This window comes from Seriola dumerili, unplaced genomic scaffold (genome assembly GCF_002260705.1).
Source record: "Seriola dumerili isolate Sdu_G_001 unplaced genomic scaffold, Sdu_1.0 BDQW01000190.1, whole genome shotgun sequence".
NCBI classification, from domain to species: Eukaryota; Metazoa; Chordata; class Actinopteri; order Carangiformes; family Carangidae; genus Seriola; species Seriola dumerili.
In genome coordinates, this window is record NW_019174445.1 from 97607 (window position 1) to 116330 (window position 18724).

General features: G+C 44.9%; 1 protein-coding gene across 1 annotated transcript in view; it reads right to left on the reverse strand.

The window, feature by feature from the left end:
* The window catches only part of agrn (agrin), a 254619-nt gene that overhangs the window by 27878 nt on the left and 208017 nt on the right, over positions 1-18724 (reverse strand). Inside the window, exons 16-21 of the mRNA XM_022753198.1 lie at positions 17230-17354; positions 16966-17071; positions 12178-12603; positions 9312-9437; positions 4350-4477; positions 1230-1344 (exon numbers count right to left, since the gene is read on the reverse strand). Coding sequence (XP_022608919.1) covers positions 1230-1344; positions 4350-4477; positions 9312-9437; positions 12178-12603; positions 16966-17071; positions 17230-17354 — 1026 coding nt within the window. The remainder of the gene's footprint in view (positions 1-1229; positions 1345-4349; positions 4478-9311; positions 9438-12177; positions 12604-16965; positions 17072-17229; positions 17355-18724) is intronic.

The window sequence follows — 18724 nt, forward strand, 5'->3', positions numbered from 1 at the left end:
GTGGCGTATCAATCGCTAAATCATTATGATTACGAGACATTGTCTTAATAATGAGAAATCAGCACTTTGTAAGTGTGGCAATTTGTCATCATTGAAAATACAAGCCTGTGATTACACCATCAGTGAGGTACAGTAAACAAACCTTTAACAGATCAAGAAAACATCAGTAATTCGGTAACAGCAGGTTCTGTTCCTGTTTCTTTTTTTTTCTAATCATCACAAATCGTACTGTCAACTTGTACAGCAGATGCTACGCACCAGCCAACAATCTCACCGGCATTCTGGGTAACTTTTTCTGGCTCTGATGAATTTCAAATAGAAATCTGAACATCCATGCAGAGGTAAAAACCATCTTTTTTTTCTTTTTTTTTTTAACATTGAGGCAAATTGTTGCAAAGCAGTGATTTAGTTGACACTGAGAAGAAAATTAAAAAAGAGAAAAAGATGAGGAGAAACATTCAATGCCTCCCAATATCATGAGGCAAATAAAAAATGATAAGGAAACACTCAGACGGCATGTGTCTGTGCTAAGGATGCTCAATACTCAACAGCAATAAAGTTTGTTATTTCATTAACCTGCATCCAGATCTGCACTAGAAAACACACAGCTACAGAAAAAAAAATCATAATAATTTTAGAGAACCCTTCAATCGCAGTCATGTTTTACACAAGGATGAACAGAGCAACATTTCAAGTGAGTGTAGACGCTGAGTTACTGTCATTTAAATCAAAGCGTTGTGGCTGCTGAACCATCTACTGTTCGGGCAAAATGGCATTTAAGCTTGCAGGATTACTCAAGAGTGGTTACATGCAGCTACAGTTTGGTTGCTATCGCACAAACACCTTCAAGAAGAATGAGAATTTATGTCAAATAGGCCACAGATACGAGAATTAAATAAAAGATTACTGAACTCCACACAAGCTGATCTGGGCTCCACCTTACCTGCAGTCCAAGAGTCAAGAGTGAAATTGTAAAGTGCTTTAAAAATAGCAATATAATGACTTATTCTGCACTGAAAAACTAATTAAGACTTCCTTGGCCAATGGCCTAACTTTTATCCCAGTTCCATTTAATTCCCCTGAGTGATTTTTCAGATTATCTTGCTGAAGAGACAAAGGGGGACAAAACATAAGTGATTCCAAGCACATACAGTGTATTTCTCTGTCGGCTACTTTATGTTCATTCATATTTATTTATTTATTTTTTGCTCACTTCAAAGATCTCTCACCTGGTTTGAAGTGAGCCTCCACGAAGGCCAGGATGGAGTTGCTGGGTGCCAGGTTACGGACACGAACGCTCATAAAGTCTTTGTGTACCTCCGACTTCCTGAACAACTCATTGAGCTGAAGGGGAGAGGGAGGGAGGGAGAGAGAGAGAGAGAGAGAGAGAAGGAGAGTGGGAGGAGAGAACAGACAAGAGAGAAGAGATGATAAATGAGGCTGGTAATGAGCTCCATGCTATCATAGCAGCGAGTCCAATACTGGAAGACTGTACTCTGTCTCCAAGGAAGAAAGACTGCCTCTCAAATTGGGGTGCGGAGAAGAAACCTATTGGGTGTGGGTGCACAAATTGACATTTAGCTGCAGCCGTGGCATTAATTACAGGAACAAGTTTTCGGGAGGAGCTAAGATAAATGTCGTGCCACCCTGACATGTGCTCCTGATTGGTTTTGCTTCCGATGCCCCCGCTGTGTGCATGTTGTAACTAGCCGGAGGAGCTCTGTAAGGAGGTTCGACGAAAATGTTCCTTCAGGCCAATAATGACATTACAGCAGTTAAGACTGTTGCCTTTAGCCAAACAAAACTGGGCCAATATTTTATCTGAAAATTGGACCATTTTCATGCTAGAACTTACACCAGCACACACACAATTCTGTCATTGTCATCATGGCGGTGGATTAATCACATTCACACTCAGTGTTTCGTTCTCATCTCAGCTGCTGGTTAAAGTCACGAGGCCTGGTAACTTCACCGGAGCATCCTCTCAGGCTCATTGTTCCCACTAAGTGTTCTTCCACACTCCCCGTCTGCATTTTCCTACAGCCAGTCTCCAGACAGAATTATTTAAGAGACACATTCAGCTGGAACTCTTTCTGACTTGTGGTGGAAATTACAAATAACGTCGCCCGTGCTTTTCGGCCAAAACATCCCATCTATCATGTTTTATAGACACTAGTGGGGGAGAACGCAGATGCTAAAAAAAAAAAAAAAGCTGCTGATTCCGTTAGTGACACTGATGACTCAGTGCACGAGGTTCAACCGGAGGATTCGGTGTTAAAGATTATTTCCTCCATGTACTGAATGCCTCTAATTTGTGGGCTGGAGTGTGACAGCAAAGTAGACAGGTCAAATATAAAATCCTCCAAAGCTGGCTTAGGGATGGAAATGGTAGTGGACAAACTCCTCTGTGGACACACTGACTTAAAAACCTCCTGATCTCTCTTTCCCCCCCTTCTCTTTCTCTCACATATCCTAATTTATTCACTAATTGTAGGAGGTTGCTGCACTGCAAAAGAAATATGCTGTGGCTTGATTCTTAGTGTGAGTGTGTGCGTGCTATATATCTTTGTGCGTACTTTGTGTGTGTATATCTGTGTGTGTATGTAATGTATGTGTGTGTGTGTGTGTGTGTGTGTTGGAAGATGAGGAGGGGGTGGTTGCTGTCAAGTGGCACACCAGGCTTCAGAGACACACGGGCTAAGAGCGCTAACGAGCGAACACACGCACACACACGCACACACACACACACACAAACGCACACTGAGGTCTGTGAGGTAGCAGATTAGGTCCCAGTGGGGGTTAGTGACACCGATTCAACAGCTGGTAGATGTGTACTGTGTATACAGACACACACACACACCCACACATACACAAGCCCACATTTCATCAGAGGAGCGAGGCCCTGGCTTAACAACAGAGACATTTGTTCAAAGGTCTGAGCTCGACAGAGAAAACGGACAGTGGAGAGATGCAACCGGGGTGAACCACCGGGGACTAACAGTGATTACTGTACAGGCTCTGTGCCGGCCTCGCTAACAGCAACTGGCTTTGTGACCGTCCAGACTCACGAGACTCATTTCCAGAGTAAGGACTTGATTTTTCAAATATCTGAAACATCTTAATTAATCTCAGATGAGATGCCGCTTTCCGATACTGTGAAGTGTTTGGCAAGCAATCGACAAATTAGTTTGCAGAGAGCCGTTTTTATAGTTCTCTTATTAAACTTCTGGAAGCCTCATGCAATGTCTACGCTACTTCACACTAAAGCTTGCATGCAGTGCATTAAATAAAAAAATTTAATCAGCAGCACATGTGAGGATTTCTTATTTTGCTGTTCATGTGAGTGAAAAATTATTATTGCATCATAAAAAAAGAAAAAAGAAAAATAATAATTGAACCGCCACGATGGACCACGATGCTGTGAAGAGTCTTATTTTCGTCTGATCTACCTACCTGGATCAAAATCTGGTCTTCAATCACCACATTCCTTTCTAGGGATCACCTGATGTAACAGATAGCCAATATTCGCCTTTTATTAAAAATCAAATATCAGCCAGGCTGTATTGTCTCCCTCTGATATGATGTATGATCCTCCCTGACCGTATCCAGCTTTTTTTTAATGTTATTTTTCTATCAGATGTCTGACCAGAGAAATCACTCCAGCCCGGTGTGGCAGAATATCACTCAGCAGCTTCAGGGGTGTCAAGTGTGTAAAAACCTGCGATGAAACTTTCCTGAAGGAGCTGGAAGAATTCGATTAGTCTGGCTCTCATTGAAGAGTTTTGTGTCTCGTGATGCTTTTGAATGTCGTCTCAGAGGCTTTTCCACTCTTGACGAGAACAAAATTTGCAGCGAGACTATGCAAAGTTTTTTTCTGAACAATGACCACTTTGTTCACAAGTGGCTTTCTTTTCGTTTCTTTTTCTTTTTCTTTTTCTTGTCTTGAGGGCACTAGAACAAGCTGAAAACACGACATGCGGTGAACATGCCAGACAGTTATTTCCTGGTTACACATTCAGCAGATACAACAACATTAGCATTCATTCTGCTGATGAAAGTGACTCGGATATTCCCACTCCTTTTAGCTCTCTGTTTGAAAATGAGCGACATTTTTAGGGCAGACAACCAAAACAAAGAGCTAAAAGAGGCCTGGAGAGCTGCAGAGATCGGGATAATCGAACAATCGAGTGTTTGAACTGATTCAATTATTTAGATCTTTGTATACATGAAGTAACATTAGCCACCGCGAGCTACTGGTCATATCAGACCATGTGAAGCTGTAGCAGGAACAATCAATGAGAATATTATTATATGTTGTGTTACAGCGGATTTTTCATCCGGACACTTACAGCGCTCTCTATGCTGCGGGCCGTCTCTCCAAACAACTCCGACTTGGGGTCCTCCATCTCCGGGGTGTAGAAAATCTCTTGGCCCTCTACCTGGTCCAGGTGCAGGAAACCGCTGAACCTCATGGTGGCTGGAAGGAAGAGGAGACGAGGAAAGAGCATGTGATACTGAAAACACCACGGGTCGAACCTTCGTCTATCACTCACTCCCCACTGCCTTCACACGGTGCTCATTCTGGGGTAGTGCCAGTTTCGGGTTAGTGATGGAGAGTATGTTTGTGTGTGTTTGACGAGGGGAGGTTAGTGAGTGTGTTGCTGATTGTGTGTGTGTGGGTGGGTGGGTGGGTGGTGGGGTTTTAAAAAGGGCTGGAGTTCGGCCTTGATAGGTGAACGTGGTGGAGGTTGTGGCGGTGGAAGAGATGGACTGTGAGATATGAGAGAAGGAAGGAAGGAAGGAAGGAAACCAAAGAAGGACGGAAGGAAAGGTGGAAAAATGGGCCAGTTTTACCAGACCGAGATGTGTCCCAAAAGCTGGCCGAGGCATGGAGGGCTGGGTAAAAAGACAACAAGTTAGACAGACACACAAATACATGAGGAAGAAAACAACACATACACTAAAGAGGAAACAGCCCCCAGCCACTCTCAAAAGTGCCTCCTTCAGCAAAGAGCAAGCCTCCCTGTACGACCTTGGGGGTTATGTTGTCCAACATCTATCAACTCTTTATACAGTTTCTCCGTACTGCTGCCAGAGAGGAGAGGGCTTGAAATAAAGCTGAAAGTGAGGGGATTTGTGTGTGTGTGTGTGTGTGTGTGTGTGAGGTGACGAACAGAAGAGCATGCGAGGCACTGATGCCGGGTTTCCACGCCGCTCGTAATCAGCAGAACAAATTGCCCAAATCAATCATGGCTGCCCCTGCCTGAGCTACACCAGGGAGAATGGGAAGAGCACTTGTATGATTATCGTGAAAGATAGCCGTAATTGTCTCCTTAATGCCACCAGACCGGTGACTGACACAGCCTGGTTAAAATTGCATGAAAAGGACAGCAGTCACTGCAGACACATACGCCCGCCCGCCTATCCGCCTGCCCGCCCACCCGCCTGCCACTCTCGCACCCCCCCCCGCCTTTACAGTACTTTCACGGGCTGCACACATCGATTCAGATGTGACGGCAGCCATAAAATAAGAGGCAAATGGGCGAGGTTTGGCCGATAAGATGAAGGAGGAAGAAAGAAAGAGAGGGGACATCGAGAGATCGGACTTTTAATCTGCAGAGAAGACAAACATCAGAGTGGGTGATTTTCCAGCCCACTGCCGTGACGGACGTAAAGAGAGAGAGAGAAAGAGAGAGATAAAAGGAGGGACAGAGCTATTTGACTATCGGGTTCTAGTGAACTGTAAAATATAATGGATTTGTTAGGACTTCCCTTGGCATATGGAAGAGTTTACAGTAGCTGGAGCTTAGTGTGCCATTAACTCTCACATGGGCATTTGCTGGCCATTATCTATGATGTTATATGAATTGTGTTGTTTAAATGTAACATATGGAGAGCCTTATGTCACATTAAACTGAAGAACCGGTGATGCACTGGCTACAGAGATTTCAGAGGAAGATATCTCAACATCCATGTGAATAGACACAAAACTATCTCCATCATTACTCCAACTAAGTGATTACATACGTGTTTTAGAATTTGTGATTGAACCGAGAGTCAGATATCCGCCGTGAAGCCGCGCAATTGAATACACAAAGGGTTTCATAGATCTCCCCGAGTGTGTTAACGGTGTGGACAAAACTCAACCTTGAATCACTTCACCATTTTAATGTCTCGATGAAATGTGAAGATTGCAACAGCAAACAATTAGTCTTTTTTTTTAAATTTATTTTGAGACAGTCGGGCGCATGTCAATAAACCTGCACCGGGAACAATGAGATGGCGGCCGGTGGATATTCTAGCATGGGAGAAAACGTGTCATTTCACTTCTAATGAGCGGAGAATAGGCTTAGCCCTTCTCAGGAGAAAAAAGATCCGGGGTATTGATCTGCCTATGGTGCCGCCTGCTTTTATTGGTAACACTTGAGCTGAATGAAGTATTGATCGCTGATGTGCCGTCATTGTTGGGCTGAGATAAATATTTACAGGCTTTAGTGGATTTGTTACATCTGTTGTCTTGGATTTGAGGTCCGAACACCATGAAATCCAAGCTTGACAGATGTGGCGTTCCATGTTTCACCCCTGTTCAGCTTTAAATTCTGTGAAAGAAGTCAGAGGGCTGTGGAAGGCTTCAGATAACGGTGTGGACTGTGTGGCAGTGAAATCTGCTGGTTTACTGGGAGACTATGGGACCTTCGTGCCAGAAATCTAACTCTGCACTCTGCACCATTTTGTAGCCTCAACTCTTTTAAGTCATGACCTGTGGCACCCATGGGGGCCAGATAGAAACCCCTACTTTCACAATCAGTCAGGCTAACACAACTGGGACAAACAGAGAGCAGATTTCAACCGAGGGACGGAGGGAGAGAGAGATAGAGAAGCAAAGGGGAGAAAGAAGCTCTTTTATCTTTTTGAACAGAGTCTGGCAGAAGGCACTGATTGGTACACCAGTGCTTGTTGGCCTCTGGTAGTCTCTCGACTCTCTCCCCGCTCAACTCCAGAGAGAAATGAACTGATGCAAGACCGGGCTGAGGGAGAGAAAAGACTTGAGATACAGCTCAAGAGGGAGATACCGAACACTGACTGATAAAGAGAAGGGCTGAGTAAAAGAAGAGGTGGGAGATTAAAAGAAGAGGAAAGAAGGTGAAGGAAGATCGAAAAAAGCAGGAATAGACACACAGATGGTTATTCATAGCACAGGGGCCCTAAAATATGATGTTGAGTCTCGCGTCAAACCAAACTTTATTCAATATTCTGGAGAAAAACTAGAGAAAATGAAACGCACTGAGGATCTGGCAGGGTATGACTAATATCAGAGTCAGACTGTGAAGTGTTGTCAAATTCATAAACGTGGATTACTGCGTCGTCCGACTGAATGTTTCACTACTTGAGTATTTATTTTTTTTATTTTCTTCCACTTGCCAATATGATCATTTACATATGAGGGAAGTGATTCATGAAAGCACTGCTGCAAAAGAAAAAGCGGGAATCCATCTTGCCACGCTCCAAGCTAGTGGTTTGGACCAATCAGCATCATATGAGGAAGTAACTACGGGAAGCTACAGAGAAGCAACAGTTTTGTTTTTTGTTAGAGCGCAAGAATCGTCTGTACCGACATGCTAACTAGCTTCAAAGCTCCTCAGACGGCGGCTTGTTGCTGTGTTGTGTTTCCTCTTCGGCACTTTCCAACTACTTCATATGACGGACAGATGGTTCATCTAATTACCTGCCAAGTATTTTTTGAAACGCCTGCCCTTTTCCAAACAGTTTCCAACAAAGCCTTTCCAGATGGTTCTGTATAACAAACCATCTGACGCGTCAGTTTATAACATCGCTATTCCCGAAGTAGACATTCAACATAAAAATATATTGTGTTGATTCTCAAATTATCTACAAATTAAAATTTATAAATTGAGTTTTAAAAATGGAGAGAAAGTTAGATGTGACACAAAAAGTTTTGGGATTCTGTTCCACAAATAAGAAAACCCAGAATCTCATAAATGTTTGTAATAGCACTAATTAGAAAGTAGAAAATCAGCCCTTCAACATAACCACGCTCAACAGGAAATTGTGTTGATTGCTCCATCTGACACAGATGGTAAATATTATATGTGAAACTGTATTTTGTACATACACAGTATAATCTCTGGTTTTAGGTTTAACATATTCAGTTTTGCCACAAGCCCCGGAGAGCAGAGCTGTGACTGAAGTCCGGGGCAAAACACTGCACAATCATGCAAATGGAAGACAGTGTAGAGTGTGTCGTTCACGCAGAAATTACAGCTAAAATAAAAATTGCTTCCTGCCTGAAAAATAAATGAGGAGATTGATACCTCTCTCATTATGTATTAATGTTGCATTCACATGCTGCGAGTTGGGAAGCTGTTTTTCCAACTTGGGTGTGTTCAAGTGCTTTGAAGTTGGATAGCAGGCTAGGTCGCTCTATGTGGAAAGCAAGTAAGGATTACGAGCTAATACCTTATTACAAATTAAATGTTAGCCAAAAAATGGATACACAATGCTTGAATTTGCAGCAGTAATCAAAAGTTTCTTAGCCTCAACCAAACTTTTTGCTGACTTTCCCAAGTCTGCAACTTATTTTTCCGATTATTCCAACACATGAATGCACCATTAAGTGTGCAGCTGAAGATAGGAGAGGATTAACTTAGCATAAAGTGAGCATAAAGTTTTGTTATTACATTTCTGTATGTGTACGGGTTAAACAAAGAGACACTAAGTGTTAATTGATGAGTTTTTTTTCCTTCTGAGAGAGGAAAGCTAGACTACCTGTTTCCCCCTGCTTCCAGCCTTTATGCTAAGCTAAGCTAATTGCCTCCCAGCTCTAACTCCACACTTAATGCACAGACATGAGCTTAGTATTGATTTTAGCCTCTAAGTCTCAGAAAGAATTATACATATAAATATAAATATATAAAAATGTTTCTTCAATGGGCAATGTAGTTTGTTGTTTAAATTTGCTAACATCACAAAGGAATCAAATAGCAACGTTAGCTATTTGCTAAGTGCTGTAGTAGGTGCTCATTTACTGTATCTTAGCAGATAGGTGGAAAACCCAGGAGCATGTTTCTCTTTTTTCAAAAACATCAATGGAAGAAAGAGATTTAAGGTTCTGTGACTCAGTGCATTGATTTAGAGAAGCTTCTGCAACAGCAGCTAGTTCGGAAGTGAAGTCGGGATTTCAGCCCTCTTATCACATCTTATCGCACTGTACCAACAGACAGGGTAACAGGGTAATATCCAGGTAATCAGAAGCTAGAGAAGGTGTCTTGTGAAGGGTCATGCTGACTTACAGGGGCAGTTGGCGCCCTCTGGAGTGCTGGATGGTGTCTTGCCGTCAGGACAGCAGCCGAACTCTGTGTTGTCACAGGATGATCTGTCTTCAGCTGTGGGCACAGTGGTGTTTGCCATAGTGGGATCTGGGGGTGATACACAGGGGCACATAATAATTCATGAAGCTTCAGAAAATGCATCGATTCAAGCCAGCTTATCGCAGACAGCCAGAGGGGAGCTGTTTTCTCAGACAGGTACTGAGGACAGGTAGTTCTTCTAAGCTTAAAACCTACAATTTCCTTTGTTTCCTCTCTACTTGCTCTTGTTCAGATGCTTGTGTGTTTTCACTCCACTGACCAGTGACTGGATGCTAATAGAGTCATCTGTCAGAAGCAATTATATGGCATTTTCATAGCGATTGATTTTACACCTGGAACTCATTTTGTCAGGCAGAGAAAACGTAATGGCCACTGTTGCCAGTCATGTCACACACAGAGTACTGTAAATGGGAGGGGAGGGGGGGGGGGCTCTTTGATCTGCAACTGCTCACTGCTGATTGGCTGACAGTTACCTTGAAGTCTTCCCAAGAGAAAAAAAAACATACAGTCATTTGTGTAACGGTCACTGTATATCTGGCTATCTTGGGACATATAAGACATAAAAGTGGCCGGCCATTTCTCTCTCTGATGAACAAGAGTGTGCAACAGCAGCAAACCTCCATCCTCTCTAACGATGGCGCCGGCGGAGGGGGTGTGTTGGTTGAAGCGGCGCAGTTTATGGCCGCACAGAGATTAGAAATAATCGCCGAGGCAAACAGCTAGCGGCTAAACAAGTTGTAAAGACGTCAGAGGCGAGGGACGTCCTGCTCAAGGACTCGCGGTCAAAGGATGCGAGAGGAAGGGAGGGAGGGGGGGAGGGGGGTTTATAGGGCATCTGTTGGCGTGTGGTCTGCAGATTTACAGATGCTGGGCTGAAGAGCAGAACGCTGGTGGTGGAGAGAGGGCAGTACACAGCAGCCAAGGGGACGCTGCATGACTCCAGTGGGAGCCATGAGAGCTGTCAAATAAACACACGCACGCACACACACACACACACGCGCACGCACACACACACACATGCACGCACGCTGACATACACAGCCAAACATGAGTGCAGATTTCAACAGAGCATGGATACAAAAACACACACAAACGCACACCTCTGACCTGCTCACATTTATATATTCAGACAGTGATATGTGCACTCAGAATTGGTCAAACTCAGTGACATAAGGAGAGGGAGATAAGAGTAAAACACACACACACACCCTTGTACAGCTATCTTTGTGAGGACCTGTCATTGACATAATACATTCCCCTGTCCCCCTTACCTTTACCTGAACCATCACAACTGAATGTCTAACCCAAACCCTTCACTAAACTTAATTCTAACCTGAACAGTAAAACAAAGTCTTAATCCTAAAACAAACATTTAAACTTGTGGGATCCAACAAAGCTGTTGGATCCCACAAGTATATGAAGCTCCCAGTTTTTGAACCATAAAACAAGCCCACACACCCACACACACACACAAAAAAAAACAAAGATAAGATTTCTACATACATACTGTATAAAACGCATGAGTACTCCTGACAAACACACAATTACCAGAACACAGAGATTATGCAAATTTTAACGTTGTCTGTGTTGAAATCTGCACTGTGCAATCTCTTCATCTGCTCACACTACATCAGCATGTATGCACGTATTCAGCATGCTCAGGTACACATTAATTCACACACACACACACACACACACACACACACACACACACACACACACACACATATATATGTTACGGCGAGCTGTCAGGCAAAGTGGATGGATGTATATATATATATATACACACACACACACACACACACACACACACAGCCACAAGACTGGGGCTCTCCTTGGCAGACAAGCTACATGCTCCTCGCGTCACCGAGCACTCTGGTCAGCCTCTGACAAGAGAATAAATCTAAGACTCGGGGAGATGGAGCGAGAGGGGAGGAGGAAGAGGAAGAGCTGAGGAAGAGCACATTGGTGGCCATGCTGTTCCATCAGTCCGATCCTGTTACGGCGAGCTGTCAGGCAAAGTGGATGGATAGACGGATGGAACACAACAGGAATAAAAAAAAAAAAATCTAAAAAAAACAGAAAAAAGTTGTGATTGAAAAGTCTCAGTCATCTCTTGTTGTCCAAGAGGACGCCCAGAAACCGCAGCTGGCTGTTACAGTCAGGAGGGCATGTCGAGAAAGATTTGAGACTAGTCATGTGACAAGGTACGCAGCCTCCGCACGCACGCACACACACACACACACGCACACCTCAACCTCTCAGTCACATCAGCCTGTCAAGTCAGGCTCCAGAGATCCCCCAGATGCGGGCCAACAGTTTCATCTGGCCCGCCGCGAGTGTATTTTACAGAGCCTGGGTTTGTTTTCTGCGAGCTGTTGAGAGCAAGCGCTGGTGATATGGGAGAAAAGAGCATGGGTGATGTAGCAACAGTGAAGCATGCAAATACATTCCTTTCTGTCTGAAATTGAGATATACATCTTATGAAAGTTGAGATGACACCAACAGCATGTGTTTACAGAGATTTGACTGCCTGGCTTTGACATTTCTCTCCTCCGGCTGTCGCAGTCAGGAGGGTATGTTGACAATTCATACGACACAAAACAATACTTAAGCTTGTGCTCATTTTAACTTCCAGTGATGGCATGATTGTGTTATGATGTCAGCTAAGAAAAGACTATATGAGATTGTCCAACCCCTTCTTTAAAAAAAAAAGCAACAAAAAAAAAGCCCCTCCCATAAAAACCCAAAGCATTGTGGGTAATGAAGTGAAAGAGCAGGGATTTACCGAATGGCTCCTCTGCCCCACTGGCCTCTGCTGGGATGCCGCTACCCGCTTCCTCTTCCTGCTCCTCCTCTTCTTCGGTCTGGTCATCCCCGCTCGGCTCCCCGCTGCCTGAGCCCTCAAAGGAGGCCACTGCAGCGGAGGGGGTGGGTCTGATGCTGCGGGAGGAGGAGGTGGTGGCAGCGGTCGGCTGTGGAGGCTGAGGCTGGGTGTGGATGGGGTGGCGGTGGTTTGTTCGCGCACGGTTGTGATTGATGGTGGAAAAGGGGGTGGTAGCCGGGGGTCTCTCGTTGGTCTCTATCTCTGCTGTCCTTGGAGGCGGGATGCCGTACACGATGTTAGGGTTTAAGGGGGCGGCGGTGGTGATGGAGGCGGCAGTGGTGGTGATGGGGTTGTGGGTTGGTCGTTCTGCCAGCTCGGAGATGGTTTCTGGTGGAGGGAAGGGCAGGAAGCAAGGAATGGATGAATGACTGAGTAAAGATGGAAATGTTTGATTTTGCTTCGACTAACTCTTTTACAATCTCAGAAATCACACCAAGAGAAATAAAAACATCTTCAGCCAATAAAGCATCAGAAAGCCACTTAATGATCATTACAACCTGCTGCTGACAATAACTTTACCTCTGCATTTACTGAATGATTATGGCCTTTAAATCTTCTAACCGTTCTCCCTGATGCACAACAATGTAATTGTGAAATCACATTAAAAACACACACACACATACACACACACACACACATTTGAAAAATGTAACCACTGATTAAAAACCCTGCAATGGATGAGATGTCGGGAATCTTCATTTAACAAACCATAAGTAATGAAAGCGTCTCCTTATACAGCATGTGAATATGTGAATATGGGATATGCCAACAGATGACTTACTGCATTCGATGTTATATGCAATGCAGTGTGTTCCAGCTGCAGATGAGTTACGTTGCTCGGACGGTGTTAAAATACTCCGGTTGGTGTCGATGCATCGTGTGCAGCGTGTTTGTGAGCACATGTGGCATGCGTTTGTTTGTACAATATTCATGTATGTGTATTGCATGCGTGCTGTGCCATTGCTTATGAATTATATATCCATATTCAAATGCTGCCCTCCAGTAGTAAAGCTTTAATCACCAACAGCCAGTGCCTCCGGTGATGAATGATTGATAGAAATGGGGCAAAAAAAGCCGGCTTTAACTCTGACTTCAAAGACGGCAGACTGCTGCTCGCAGAGCGCATGAGCATCCATCAACGCCACCACAAACACTCTCCTGTCAACAGACGCACACAAACACACACACACACAGCAAAGAGAAAAAAAAAAAATCACTCCAAATGAGGGAGAGAGAGAGCGAGAGAGAGAGAGGAGGCTCTCTGCAGAGACCATCATTACCAATGCAAAAAGCTCTGGTGCAAAAGGACAAACTGTCTGCGATAAAAGAACGATAAATAGGACAAAAACTCCTGAGGGGGAGAAGTGAGTTGGCAGGGAGCTGCTACGTAAGTGAGTCCTTCAGATTTAGCCGAGGCACGCAGGCGTGACAATACTGTCGTTCCTCCTCTACGTCCCACGAGTATAGATGTGTGTTAGCATGTGGGTGAAATGAAAAGATTTCAAATTAAAAAAAAAAACCCTATACCATAGATTTGCGCCTCATTAGGATTCACCTAACATTATGTGTAGGACTTAATTACACTGCTATAATCGCCTATTTGATCTGCAATTATTCACCGAGGTGTGAAATGTGATACCTATTGAGACGGCGGAAAGCCTGGGAGACTCACGGGGTGTCAGCTTAAAGCTCGGCAGATATTTGTTGAGAAAGAGACTCGGAGTGGAGAGCATAGAGCAGAGATGCTATCACCAAGAATGGTGGCATGCATTGCCTTTCCTCTTGGCTACACCTGTCAGTCAGGTGCCAAGCTTAGCGTCAGGCGGCTTGCTCCCTGGGAAGTGCCTAATGTGTGTGCATATCTCGAGCAGGGAGCTCCTGTGACATGGGATAAGGAAAGAAAAGCACACACGTCTGAGAGAGCAAAGAAGCAGCAGCGACACAGTCTGTTCAGCTGATGCTTCTCTTAATCAGGTTTAACAGTCCATTTGCTTGTGTTTCTGCTTTTTTTCCTCTCAGTGGAGCAATGGACAGTCATGTCACAGGGTAGGAAAAAAAAAAAACATCATTGTCGTCTTGGCTTGTCTCAGCCGTGTAGTTACGGTTGAAAGGTGGTTATTAAGATTGTCTTTACGGTGTCAGCCGTGCTCAGCGAGAAGGAGGAGGAATCTGGATACAGGAGACCAGGGGAGAAAGACAAGGGAACCACAGAGCCAAGAAGAAGAAAATGATAGGGACAAACTGCCTGAAGAAAAGGGATTAAATCAGGACGAAAAAAAATAAAAATAAAAACAGGTTAACAAAGGAAGCGGTGGAAGAATACGGCGAGGCAAACAGAATGAGAGATTGAATAATGAGAAAAAATCGCAGGACATGGAGCAGAAATTGTGAAGGCAACAGAACCCTGACTAACACGCAGGCGGAGGACTGCCGATGCCATATGCTGTCACTCGTTGCCAATTTGCTGCAAACCTACAGGTGATAACACCATATGGTAGAGGCGGGTCATTGCCAACTTGGTGGCCATTTTCCCCTGGTGCTAGAATTTGTTCATTGGCCCAAATGCCCTCCCTCTGGTGCTTGGTACAGTAGCTCTTGCATTATTTTTCTTTATGGATTTCTCAGATATCGTTTGCTGAGAAACAGCAAAGAAGCCAGAAAAACTCCTCCCTGTACTCTGCGTGTGGCTGTGCTGCCTGTTAGCTCGGAGACTTCACAGACAGCTGGGTAACATCACAGTTAACTGAGAGTTCTCTGTCACCAGCAGAAAAAAATCTGAAGGAGCTTTTTCTGCAGGATTGTGATTTTTTTTTTTTTTTTTCAGCCTGCCCATTAGAGGCAGACTGTGCAGCAGCAGTCACACTCTGTGGTATAATAAAAAGTTGCGGCAGATCAATGATGTTAAAAAAAGATCAATATTCACTCATTTATATAAAGCCCTTGGCATTGCTCTCTTGTCAAACCACATAGCAGCTTGGTGAGCATTAGCATGCCACAGCGCTGAGGCCGGGCGTCTGGAAGCACTGCATGTAAGCAGTGGGAGGGAGGGCGGGCAGGGCTGCAGCGTGGCGAGGGGTGGAGGCAGAGCAAATGCTAATTCGCACCCAGCCACACGTGAAATGAGCTCGAGATCTAACCCCCGAGCCGACAGCAGTGGCGGAGCAGCTACCCGCGGTGCGACCGCGTCCGGGAAAAGAAATTAAAAAATCCTCTGTGGCTGTCGGTGAGCCCGAGTGTTCGCCTGTCTCTTCCTCCCCTGAGGGTTCGATAGAGAAAGAGTCCGCTGAGAGGCATCTTCTTGCCTTCTCTGCGCAGCAATGCTAGGCGAGGGATTACACACAACCCACAATTCCATTGCCAGGCAACAGAGGAATGTGAAACCAGACTGGATTTTGGCTCCTTTTGCTGGTAACCCACGGCACTGAATTTGTAATTACCAGATGTTCAGGGACTTATCAAAGCCTTGTTGATCTCTTGCTGAGTCTATTTGTATTTTTTTATCTGTGTACCTGCAACTGCAGATCAACAAAGACCATGCCAACAGCCTCGCCTCCTATTGATATGACCTAGTTTGGGTTTGACAAAGAGCACCCAAGGGAGATGGATGAAAAGGACTCTGCTTTTTTATGACACAGTATTTGGTCACTTGATCTGTGCCCACTGAGCAATGAGGTGAACGAACATTTTTACACCCCAAAATGCCAGACACCTGGCCGTGGCTCTTGGCCAGACCCACACAGCTGGCACTTCCCTTCCACACCGCACTCGCCGGCGGCGTCTCTAGAACCCTGTTGTGACGCAAGCTGGCAGTCGGCTCAACAACTTCACTGTACATGAAAGCCATGGCCTTGGCACATGTCCTAGCACCAATTACACCGATCCAAACAACATCCATCACCCTCTGGACCAAAGGGGCAAGGAGCTGCACCTTCTACTCCACGTAACATGTACTCTAGATCCGCCATCACACTGAAACGGCGTCGTGTTCCTACCAGCATAAAGCTGCATTTCCCAACAGGGGGTGGGGTGGGGGGGGTTTGAAGATGGAGCCAAATCCCGACAGAGGGGCGAGAAAGCAAAGAGGAAGTGTCATCCCAATCTTGTGGGATTGCAGGGCTCAGACTCAGACTCCAGTCAAACTGCACAACCCGCGGATTTGAACACTACAGTACCTCACCCTTTCTTATTCTGACGTTTCCCCCCAGTGGTGCACATGATTTTGCTCTCACCTGACAGTCCATGAGAAGAAGACGGGTCTTATTTTTTAATGCACTCCGTGAAATGAACCAAATATTTCTTATTAGACAATCAGAATCACGGAGCTTTAGAAACTGCAGTTTTAGAAACAATGAAAAGTTCAAAATTCTCAGAAGAGAACTTGAATAACGAACATGGAACTCTGATCTTGTGTCCTTTGAAATAAAATACTTTGGATTTGCCTAATCTCAAATGAGGATCACTGCTCAACCTGCTGTTATGTGCAGGTAGTTTCTTTTAAACGCAAAACTCAAGCTAAAAAGTGCGTTCACGTCGCTGTGGCTTCACTCTCTCCGAGACAGAGACGGAGAACTGGATAGGAGGAGAAACAGCAGGAGGCCCACGACACCGCTCATTATCTTCGGATCAGGGTCTGACAACAGTCGGCCATCCGTGCGACGTGTGATGCATGGAGGCACCGACGGGGCTCACCTGTGCACTGTCCGAAGTGTTGCACTGTGATGTCCTTGTCTTGCCTGCAGGCGATGGTCCTCAGCTGGCACTGGTCGGCATAAGTCACCCCATCAGAGCCGCACACCTGCGCCACAGTGACAGAGATGGAGAGAGAGAGAGATAGAGAGAGAGAGGGGGGAGATGGGAACACACATTAGCTTCCTGCAGGTCACTGAAGCAAAGTCTTTCTATTTATAACCTGTGGATCAAAATACTTATTTATCAAGTGCAGAAAGTTCCCACCTTAGTCTTGTTTTTCTCATCGCAGTCAGGTGCGGGGCACTCGCAGTGGGCTTGGCCGTTCACCTCAATGCAAGAAGCCCCAAAGCTGCACTCTAACTCCTCGCATGAAGTGGGAGCCTCAGGTCCTGTGGAAGACGGCGGTTTGTGTTGTTAGACTTTCTGTGCGGCTCCACACTCATGCAGTTTGAGACAGGAGAGAGTAGCTGCTTCATGACTTCTGATTGTGGCGGTTGTTGTGGAAATGCGGAGCTAAATTAAAAGTTAAATTAGCATGCATATTTAATGTTTTACAGTTACAGAACTCTTGCTTACTTTTATTAAGTAGGCACGAGTTCTGCCTGTTAAACAGCCAATAAATTAGTTTCTCAAAAATTTGTAAAGCATGATGAAATATGAACGTAATCAAACAGGAATAAATGTTTTCTGAGTCCTCACCACATTCATATACACAGTAACATAACAGTGCGGCTGCTGCTGCTTCAAGCTTACTCCGCTTTTCCGTGTGACGTCATACCAACGATTTTGATTTGGACAAATAAAATGAACGGATCTCCGCCCGGTGGAGGATGAGACTCTCTCTTTGTGTCACGAATCCAATCTACAGCGGGGTGTTTGCAAGCACAACGGTGGGTACATTTCAAAACCAGAAGAGGTTGTCCAGCCTTCAAAAACAGCACAGAGCAGCAGAGATAATGTACTCATGAGATTCTCTATATACCTGTCACATGTCACACAGCGTGACTTATTCATAGTTTCACAAACCAGAATATTTTCCTAAAACTGCAGTCAAAAAAGAAACAGAGTATGTTTCAGTTATGTAAAGGTCTGCACTCGGGGTATTTTTTTCCACAGCGCTCTGCTGAAGCTCTCCAAAGGAGCGTTTGAAGCCTTGGAAGTTTCCACAACAGGAGCTGCTGCCGGGGGAGCCCACCATCCACTGGCCAACTGTGAGTGTGGGGTCTTTGCATTGTTGCAACATCACAGAGGCTTTCAGTGCCCTTCCACCCCTTGGCTCCTGCTTTCATGTGCTACCACCTCTCAGTATCTTGTCTTTTCATCTGGCAGGGGTGTGTGGCAAAGTGCCCCACCACTGTGCCGGGACCGCTGGCTTCATTAAGTGTTTGACTTCCAGTCGATATCTGATGGTGCATCTTAATCAAGGAGCTGCAGGCCCCCGCAGCAGGAACTAAACTTTCCTTCAACCGGCTTTTTAGCTCGTGCAGCCACTGGAGCTGTTTCTATTATTAATCTAAGTGTAATCAATAGTCTTAGGAGTATAAACATACACATTCAAGTGAATGGTCCAAAATGGCGTATGGTGAAGAGGAAATAAAATGTCAGTGGAGCGATATGTCATGCACATATCATTTGTACACTCAAGTATTTTCCTAATCACTATCGATTAACTGCCCTGTAGCCTCCCTCCTTCCAATAAAGCAGATGGATGTGAAGAGCAGACAGAGAAAAGACTGGCTGCTGCAAGGCTGATCCATGG